General features: G+C 44.0%; 1 protein-coding gene across 2 annotated transcripts in view; it reads left to right on the forward strand.

The window, feature by feature from the left end:
- The window catches only part of ERICH5 (glutamate rich 5), a 39099-nt gene extending 28945 nt beyond the window's left edge, over positions 1-10154 (forward strand). The window contains exons 2-4 of one of the 2 annotated variants that reach the window (XM_083187017.1): positions 1790-2011; positions 5713-5826; positions 7670-10154. In XM_083187017.1, the coding sequence (XP_083043143.1) occupies positions 1790-2011; positions 5713-5826; positions 7670-7686 (353 nt within the window). In that variant the 3' untranslated portion in view covers positions 7687-10154. The remainder of the gene's footprint in view (positions 1-1789; positions 2012-5712; positions 5827-7669) is intronic. The other variant, XM_083187018.1, reaches the window with a different exon arrangement.
- The last annotated feature ends 201 nt before the right edge of the window (positions 10155-10355 follow it).

Raw genomic sequence — 10355 nt, forward strand, 5'->3', positions numbered from 1 at the left:
GGTTTGTATGATGAGGATGGCTTTTTTTGGTGAGGAAAAGCCATCCTCGCTGACCAAACTCCTCTCGCCATATTCAATGTTTAGCGACGGCGAGGATTCTCTTGAACGACGAGGTTTGCTGCAAATGCAGCGAGCCCCGCCGTTTTGATGGCCACACTCGCAGTTTCCACCTCAGGGAACAGGGCGAGGTGGAAACGGCGAGTGAACGAGATGGCGTTGAATACTCTGACATCGGTTCTGCTTGCCGACGGCATTGAATATGCCTCTATGTCGGGAGAGCCAACCTTTGCAATACTGATTGCATATTTTAGTACATATGCGATTAGTATCAATGAGGTACATTGCGGATATACAACCCATAGAGACCCCTGCTGGCCCTGCATCTCTGCTTCCCAATTGCACAAAATGTGTATCACGAATGCAGGCCACCATCTGGATGATACCATATTCAATAGAAATCTATGGGGAAAATTCAAGAGTCATGTGCATTGGTGTCCATTACTGTTGTGTTGTCCTGAGCTTTTGTCTGCTTTGTTTTTAGCTGTGGCATGTGCCGGTGCAAGGCTGCATGTTAGATCATTTGACAGTCATGTGATCTCGCGCATGCCCACTTAGCCTGCCGGGGTCGAGACACAGCGCCTCAGCCTGACATTGCTGGGTGCCTGACAGATTCCTGCTTCTCTACTTATTTATCTAGCACTTTCTATAATATAATAGATACAAATCTGATTGGTTGCCCATAGCAACATCCCAAATTCAGTAGAACTTCCGTGTCAGTAAATTAACCCCTTAAAATTTTCTCTCAATATGTTCTTTTGACTCTTATGTGCGGCATTTTATTTTTTCTTTTGTACATAATAGGACCTCAGTACCACTATACATTTCAGTAATGTCTCCGGTCAATTTTTTATTCTTAATTTTTTTTTCTGGGCCTGTTTTACCGTGCCACCAGATTGTCATCCTCTGCTGAATTCCAAATATAGCCTCTGTATCACAGATGAGAGCATCTCCCAGCGCCGGCATTTCCATTGCAGTGAACGGATCCCAGGTCACATCGACCCGGGTTATCAGTTAGCATAGCGATCCAGGTTGAACTTGTGTTCAACCCTGTGTAATTGAAGGGTCGAAATTCCGGGTCGTGTCAGACCATTTACACCACCTGCATACCTGGGATTTGGCGCACTCCCGTGCAAAAACCTGAATTTGCAGGGCTGGTGTGAAAGTGGTATTAATCTAGTTATTGCAAGATTGTAATGCCTCTTTAAGATAGCGCACTGGCTAGGACACGCACCTGGGCCAGGATGTTGAAGGAGGGTGTTGTGTCTAACATTTATACAGGTTGAGTATCTCTTATTTGAAATGCATTTTGGATAAGGGATTTTTATGGCTTTTGGAATTTTTTTTTTTTTTACCATACTTACCTGGTCCCCTCAATGGTCCCACAGCGTCCATGGCGGCCTTCAGGATCTTCTTCAGCGGTCCCAGGGGTGCGTTGTGCGAGTTTACAGGCGCGCTGGTGAAATCACCAGTGCGTCCGCACAATGCACTCCTAGGACTGCTAAAGACACTGAAGAAGATCCTGAAGGCCGCCGTGGACATCGGGGGGCTTGGTAAGTATGAAAAAAGGGGCAGGGAGAGGGGGGGGGGGGGAACAAAAAAATATTCCAAAAATAAACCCACGGTTTTGGAATATTTTGGACAAGAGATCTCCGGATACAGGAGACTCTACCTGTATTAATACTTGAAAGTAACCCCATGATTGTTCACTGAACCAAATGTGTACTTTCAGCATCCGAGGGCAGCGACCCAATCATAGACGATATTGAAACTATTCCAGATCAGACAAAGCTGACCGAAAATGAGCAGTCGACAGCGGAGCAGACTGAAGCCGTAGAATGTGATGGAGCCGAAACCATGGCGCCTGAGCCGAAAGAAAGTGATACCACCGACGCACCAGCAGAGGAGGAGCCAGCGGATGTGATGACTGACCAGAACAACATGGAGGCTGAAGGTCAGCACCTCTTTGCTGTACATACAATAAACAAGATACCAACATCTAGATAACATAAATTCATGGTGCAAAGGATAATGTAGGGCAAATTCAATTAGCACCAGGTTTACTGCAGAAGAACAGCGTTGAGCTTTAACACCGGAAGATATTGCGTTTTAAGCCAATTTCCACCTGCAGTAAAACCACGAGTAATGTGTGTTAACCCATAGTGCTAAGTGCCTGGAGCTATGTGTTGGCACGCTGGCTGTGGTAAGGATACATCCTACCTAGAGTTCATTCTGAAGCCCAGTAGGTTGCAAACTGAATAGCTCTGGGCACTGACAACACAGGAAAGGGCATGACAGTGGTTAGAAAGCGCACATTGAAATATCCTTAAAGCACAAATTAAATATAAAATCAATAAATATGTAATCTTGTACAGAAACCAGATTTTCTTTCTTTCTCTTTATTTCTTTCTATTTTCTTTTTCTTGTGTTCTTTCTTTCTTTCCCATTGAACAATGGCCCTCATTCAGTATGAATAGAAGTTTTGAGAATAATCGCAAAACTACAATGCGGGGTGCACCCAGCACAGGGCGAGAGTGTCCTGCAATGCAATCTGAAAATATTGTGATTGCCTCGCTATTAAGCATATTCCCAGCAGCCCATCTGCCCAGCCAGTGGCACGGCTGCCATGTTTCAGGCCGCAGTGGCTGCGTGTGAGGTCATGTGACCGCCGAGGCCCATCCAGCAAATGGTTCGAATACGCCTGCATGTCCGTACAGCACCATCACCGTCCCTGTCAGAGAAAAATCAGCAAGTCAGTGATAAACCAGGAGGTACGTCCCACCAATAGGTCACAGGGTTAGGGTCAGCCCCACATTACCGCGCGGCAAGGTTGTAAGACATACCAGTGCAGAGGTCTATACTCATTCAGCTGACCTCACCAGATTATTAACGTCTAAACTCAATGGTCAGGCTCAAGAGCAGTAAAGACCAGTAGTCGCTATGGCTCCAGGTGACAACATGGGTAGCCACTGGATTCAAGAAGCAAGTAGGTCATACACAACTGGAAAAGTTCTCAAGTTCTCCCAGTTTTCACAGCCAAAGATGGCCGTGGGCGGTCATGAACCGCATGACTATACAGGCTCGACAGACGTCTACAAAACTGGTAATGATATTTTTCTTAGCAGCAAAAGACAATTCCCGTCTAAAAACTCCGACTGGAAGCAGTTTTAGTATCTGAGGTCCACAGCCCATGTAAAAATGCATCCACGCTAGGAACCCTGCCCACTGGAAGTCCAGCTTCATCTTTAACCCAAATCCTACATTATACACCCCCTATTACTAATCCATGCATCTATAATCATTAACATTTGCATCATTAACCCTTGTACTCTGCATCATTATTATACATTCATTATGTCTTATTCCCCCCTCACCTCACCTGGACCACACCACTGCCCTTACCAATTTAAGCTGGGAGGTAACAGAGAGATGCCAGAGCACAATTCCTCCATGTTATAATATGCAGGAAATTATTAAAATAATTCCATAAACTACCCCCTTCGTCTGGATGATTACTGTTGCTTCTAGAAATCTATATATAGCACACTACGGGGTCAGTGCGGATGCTGGCCATGTGACATTCCCAACAGGCAATCATGTCCTTCCACAGAGCTTTGTTCAGGCATCCCATAAATGTGCGCAGGTAAAACAGTGATATAGACTGTGCCGTAATGGGTAAATATGTGCGCAGTTGTACATAGAGGCAATGTAAAGTGGCACATCACCCATAATTAAATTGACCCCTAAACCTACTAACTGTTAATTATTTAATGAAATTATCATTACAAACACCTGACCATAGCTATGGCCAAAGGTCCATGGAGCTCCTTACACACCATCCATAGCTATGAATAAGCTTTCATGGAGCTCCTTACACACCATCCATAGCTATGGCCAAGCTTCCATGGAGCTCCTCACAAACACCTGTCTATAGCTATGGCCAAGCTTCCATGGATCTCCTTACAAACACCTGTCCATGGCTATGGCCAAGCTTCCATTGAGCTCCTTACAAACCAGACCATAGCTATGTCCAAGCTTCCATGGAGCTCCTTACAAACACCCGTCCATAGCTATGGTCAAGCTTCTATGGATCTCCTTACAAACACCTGTCCATAGCTATGGCCAAGCTTCCAAGGAGCTCCTTAGAAACACCTGTCCATAGCTATGGCCAAGCTTCCATAGAGCTCCTTATATACATTCCTATAGCTAAGGCCAAGCTTTCATGGAGCACCTTACACACCTATCGATAGCTATGGCCAAGCTTCCATGTAGCTCCTTACAAACACCTGTCCATAGCTATGGCCAAGCTTCCATATAGCTCCTTACAAACACCTGTCCATAGCTATGGCCAAGCTTTCATGGAGCTCCTTACACACCTTCCATAGCTATGGCCAAGCTTCCATGGAGCTCCTTACATACCTTTCTATAGCTATGGCCAAGCTTTCATGGAGCTCCTTACAAACACCTGTCCATGGCTATGGCCAAGCTTCCATGGAGCTCCTTACACACCTATCGATAGCTATGGCCAAGCTTCCATATAGCTCCTTAAACACCTTTCCATAGCTATGGCCAAGCTTCCATAGAGCTCCTTATATACATTCCTATAGCTATGGCCAAGCTTCCATGGAGCTCCTTACACACCTATCGATAGCTATGGCCAACTTCCATGGAGCTCCTTACACACCTGTCCATAGCTATGGCCAAGCTTCCATGGAGCTCCTTACACACCTGTCCATAGCTATGGCCAAGCTTCCATGGAGCTCCTTACACACCTATTGATAGCTATGGCCAAGCTTCCATGGAGCTCCTTACACACCTATCGATAGCTATGGCCAAGCTTCCATAGAGCTCCTTATATACATTCCTATAGCTATGGCCAAGCTTCCATGGAGCTCCTTACACACCTGTCCATAGCTATGGCCAAGCTTCCATGGAGCTCCTTACACACCTGTCCATAGCTATGGCCAAGCTTCCATGGAGCTATATAGAAGTGCTAAACAAGGGTATTTTTAATGGATTTTTGGAAACAATCAATTGCGGGGTTTATCCACATTTGGACTCCTCTTCTTTATCAGACAAGCCCCATATCATTCATATAGTGAATAGGGAACTTCATCTGTTACATAAAAGCTGAGACCAACCTCGCTGCAGCAAATCAGGACCTATCCAACCTATGTACAAGAAAAGTCCTTCTCTTTCTCTTGTACATTATTGAACCTTATTAACTGTTTAAGGACCGCACCCCCGAATATGGATATAATGAAATGGGGTCTTCTCAGTTGAACCACTGTATGGATATTGGTGTGCAGGTATACTCCTGCCCCATTGGGACCAAAACTAGTGCGTAAACCCTATCCAAACCATCCATATCTCTTCATCATTAGCTACAGATAACCTTGGACATCTCCTTTTACTATATGTCATTGCTACAGTAAGTGATTGCTTAATATAGACCGTCTCATAAACACATGAAGAACATCATGAACCCAACGCTGTGCTTTTAAAGTTAAATTGCTGGTATTGTGCAATTGTTATCTACCCGCCTGTTACTATAGCATCGTAGCTTGCTCTGAGTCAGGTTACACTGGCCTCTGACAACACTGCCACGGATAGACCAAACACTGCTAATGATATCTCTATGGTGACTGTAACCAGGTGAGATGGAAGATGCTGTGGAAGCCGAGATGAGCGGAGAGATGGCGAGTGAGGGGCCGGAGACAAAAGACAATGAAACAGGACACCCGGAGGACGCGGCAGAACCAGAGATCAGTATGTCTGCAGGGGAGGGAACGTCCTCTTTTCTTTTTTCATCATTACTCCGGTGACACAATGAGCAGATCTGTTGCTTCTGGTCTTTGGTTACCTGCTTTAAGTTAACAGTTATGTAATGAGATACAGGGTTCTACACACGTGTCCAGTGTTTATATGTGAGCAGGATTGCTTGTAAAACAAATAGGAGGACATGTGTGATAGGATCATGCAAGTACTGTAGAAGTGTTCTCCTCTGAAACTTCATGCATTTGCTTTTTTAGGTATCCTTGTGGTCAGACCTGGATTTAACCATCACGTGGAGTTAGGCACCTAGAAGGGGATTAGAGTTAGGCTGCAGGGCGGGTGTGTTAGGGTCAGAAGGCAGGGTTAAAGGTTTAGGGCTAGCACTAGCAGGGAGCGTTAGGCTGCAGAGGGGTGTGTTTGTGTGTTACAGTTATGCTGTAAGAAAGTAGGGTTAGGGTGATGGGTCAGCATATCTGGACAAGGGGTCCCCACCAAACCCTCCCGCCCTAACTCTTTTACTCCGCCACCTAAACCTAACCCCTTTGCTCTACAGCCTAACCATAACCCCCCCCAGCCTAACCCAAATCATGCTAACGTTCGGCATTCAGGCAGTTGGGATTCTGGTGCCAGCATCCTCATTGATGTCAGGAGTCCGGTGCTGGTGTCCTGGCGGTAGTTGGGATGCCGGCACCGATATTGTGAATGCTTTGTTGTTGATGAGTATAGGGCTACTATATTGGTGCTGTCTGCAGACATGTACCCCTCTCCACACTGTCAGACCCTATTGGACAGACCGGCGCCAGGATCTATTAGTTTCTCTAGAACGAAGGGGTAGATTTATTAAGCTTGTGAAGTGATAAGGTGTCTGGTTTTTATCACCGGCCAATCAGCTCCTACCTTTCATTTTTCAAACCAAGCCTGTAACTTCACAGGTAGGAGCTGATTGGGCGATGATAAAAACCAGACACTTTATCACTTTGGCATAGTGGTTAGCATTACTGGCTCACAGTATTGAGTTCAATTTTTGTCACTATCTGTGTGGAGTTTATATTTGTCTACAGCTTTCAAGTGTGTGTCTGTGTGATAGTGAATATAGAGCCTCATTCATAGTTGTTTACAAAAGCCAAATACTTCTCACATGGAAAAAAACACGCTGCACTACTGGTGGGGAAGATGTAACATGTGCAGAGAGAGTTAGATTTGGATGAGGTGTGTTCAAACTTAAATCTAAATTGCAGTGTAACAATAAAGCAGCCAGTATTTACCCTGCACAGAAACAAAATAACTCGCCCAAATGTAACTCTCTCTGCACATGTTACATCTGCCTCACCTGCAGTGAAGCATGGTTTTGCCTATTAGAGAAAGATTTTGCTCTTGCGATCGACTCTGAATCAGGCCCATAAATTGTAAGCTCCATCGGTGCAAGGATAATGAATGTGCGCTAGATTAATGACTGTTAATAAACAAATATATATATATTAAATGGGTGATAGATTTGGAGGGGTCTGGTCGACAGTGTCAAGATCGATATAGAAAAACGATCAACATAAAAAGGGTCAACATATGAAAAGGTCAACGTGGGTTTTTGGGGTGCCATAGACCTGCAATTAGTGCTGCACTTAGCCCGCCACACTTTGGGCAATGCCTCCACAAATTCTGTCATTCACAATCATAGTCCAAAACACAGAAGATAATGCAGCGCTCGATTTTAATGATTGCACCCAATAAAGTATTTAAAACATATTTAATGAATAAATTGATATTATTACTGAGACCTAACCTCTGATCCCTGTTGGACAGATTACTAACTTGTGTTTTTGTATTGTCCCCGATGCAGCTAACGTAGAAGAGTAAATTAATTCTGTAAGTTACATGGACTCCTTAGTACGAGTGGTGGAATATTCGTAGAGAATGTAGATCTGCAAGCTGTGCGAGAAGGAAGCCCATCAGAATTCATCCCATTGCCAAGACTTCAGCATGTAGTTCCCGGCTGCAGATTTCTGCTGCACTACAATGTGGTGCCTTATGTACAAACTCAGCTCAAGGAAGATTTACTGAACCTATTTGTGTGATATTATTGTTCTCTATGTAGCCTCGAGCAGTAAGAAGCCTCAGTCCTCAAGATGAATAGAAATGTCGCCCCCTTGGGGCATAAAGTGGTAATGATCACATTATAATATGGTGTTATTGGGTACATGGTTTTCATTTTCTATACCTTCATATCTGGAACTCTACAAATCAGCTTGTTTGGAAGGACAGGTAAGAATTCTCATCTCCAATCGTCTGTGGAAAGAAGCTATCTTTGCTTAATAGGGTAACTCCACTTCAGACTTTGCTTAATTAAAACAATTATTCTGAGCTGCAGTTTACTGGCGTGGAAAAAAACAGTTTGTATCCCAATTGCACACTGAATGAGAAAATAACTACATATTGATCAGATAATACAGAGATCTTGGTTGCATATATCTGCAGATATAGGGCTAAGCCCCCAGGCCGTGCGTCAAGGCCTCTCTGTCACTGGGGATCCCTAATACTGGGTATGGGACTGGGGTGTGGGCCCCCAACATGCCGAGTATGGTGTAACTCCTGATAAATGAAAGCGGAATCCTGCCTGATATAGGAGCCGGCCCGGGCAGGGAGGCGCGGTAGCACTAATGTGATGCGCTGTGAGCTCAGATGGGGATCGCTGGAGAGGGGCAGTTGTCTCTCAGATCGTAGTAATATCCGCGCTAGCTACCGCCTACTCCACAGTAATGGTGGCGCAGGGGAGGCCGTTTCTTTATGCTAAGTGCATGTTTAAGTCATAGAGGTAAATGTACTAAGATGGGATGTTGCCCAACTATTTAGATTATGCTTCTTATTTATTTATTTGCACCTTGTACAAGATAAAATATATAATCTGATTGGTAGCTATCTATTATATTCTAGAACAGTGGTTCTCAAACTCGGTCCACAGGTGGAGCTAATTACTTCAACTGTGATTCTGTGAGGAGACCTGCAAAACATGCACTGTGCGGGGTCCCGAAGACCGAGTTTGAGAACTTGTGTTCTAGAAGGCGCTAAATAAATAAGAAAACTCTGGTTAGTTGCTATGGGCAACTTCCCACTTTCAATAGAACTCCTATCTTCATACATTTACCCCAAAGAACAGGGATGGGGAACCTTCCGCCCTACAGCTATTGTTGAACTACACAACCCAGAATGCCCTGCAACATTTTTAGTATGGCTAAAAAGCAAATCTGTAGCAGGGCATGCTGGGATGTGTAGTTCCACAACAGCTGGAGGGCCAGAGGTTCCTCATCTCTGCCATAGACCTACCAGTCAAATCCTGTCATTATTTGAGAAATTTCCCCCATTTTCTGCAGTCCCAATGTTTGTTTTTTTCACATCTTTAGGTTTACACAGAAAAGTTGCTTAACCCTTTAAATGCCAACAACTCTGTGAGCGATGTTCAAAATATCGGCTGAAAATGCCAGCGTCGCTCACATTTGTTATATAAATTCAAATAAAAAAGATTATATTTCCTATATAAGGTAAACATTACAGGACATTATGATGCATACAAATGTTTGGCAATTTTTACACCTCTCTTGACAAATTCAGTTGGCACTCAAAGGGTTAAATGACAGGATGGGTTTATTAATCAAGTTACAAACAAAATATAGGGGGCGATCAAACGTTCTACACTAAATAAAATGTCAGCAAGAAGCTGACTGGTTTCTAGAGGCAACTTCTCCTGCCCTCTTTAGAAAGGTTTGATAGATCTCCCCCAGTCCCCACTGGTGTGCTAATGTGTAAATATCAGTAATGTATGACATTGTAGAGTTACTGGACGGATTTCAGAGGCTACTGTACGCGGTTTTCTATCTGAATATGCAAATAATCTCCTTACACAGTTGCTGGGAGATTCTCATGTGTTTTCTTTATCTCGATTTCACTTATTTTTAAACACGGATGCGTTATTACAGAGTGCTCACAACTGATGCCAGAATGTTTCTCATATAGAAAATTCCCATTTTGCTAATTACCCAGAGCAGAAAAGTAGCTTTGGGTACAATAAATCCCCCCTCCCCCCAGCAGTCGGATCTGTGGTTACTCTTGGTACCCACTACGCTTGGAATATTTTTGTATTATATTGTACGTCACCTTGTTCCACCTAAGACGACATGTTGGTTTTGGCTGGAGTTGGACCTAAAAGGAAATTGTACAAACAGATTTTTCTATTATTTTAAAAGTAAAAATGACTGAGAATATTTCATGTTTTAGATAAAGATTTAAGAATTTCCAGGGTTTTTCTGTGCAATAAATGATTATATAATGTGTTTGTGTCCTCTTTATACCGATCTGGTTTATATCATGGAGGTGATGGAAGCTAAAGGCAGCAATACCCCGGCTACTATACAGCATGCAGGCTGCTGTCCCGCTGCTGCCCGGTGCTGGTTCTCATGGGTCACTAATCTGTACACCAAGAAAACACACACGGGCCCAGTTATCATTTGCGACTAATTCCCCCAAACCACTGT

Source organism: Crinia signifera, chromosome 5 (assembly GCF_055691185.1).
Source record: "Crinia signifera chromosome 5, ASM5569118v1, whole genome shotgun sequence".
NCBI classification, from domain to species: domain Eukaryota; kingdom Metazoa; phylum Chordata; class Amphibia; order Anura; family Myobatrachidae; genus Crinia; species Crinia signifera.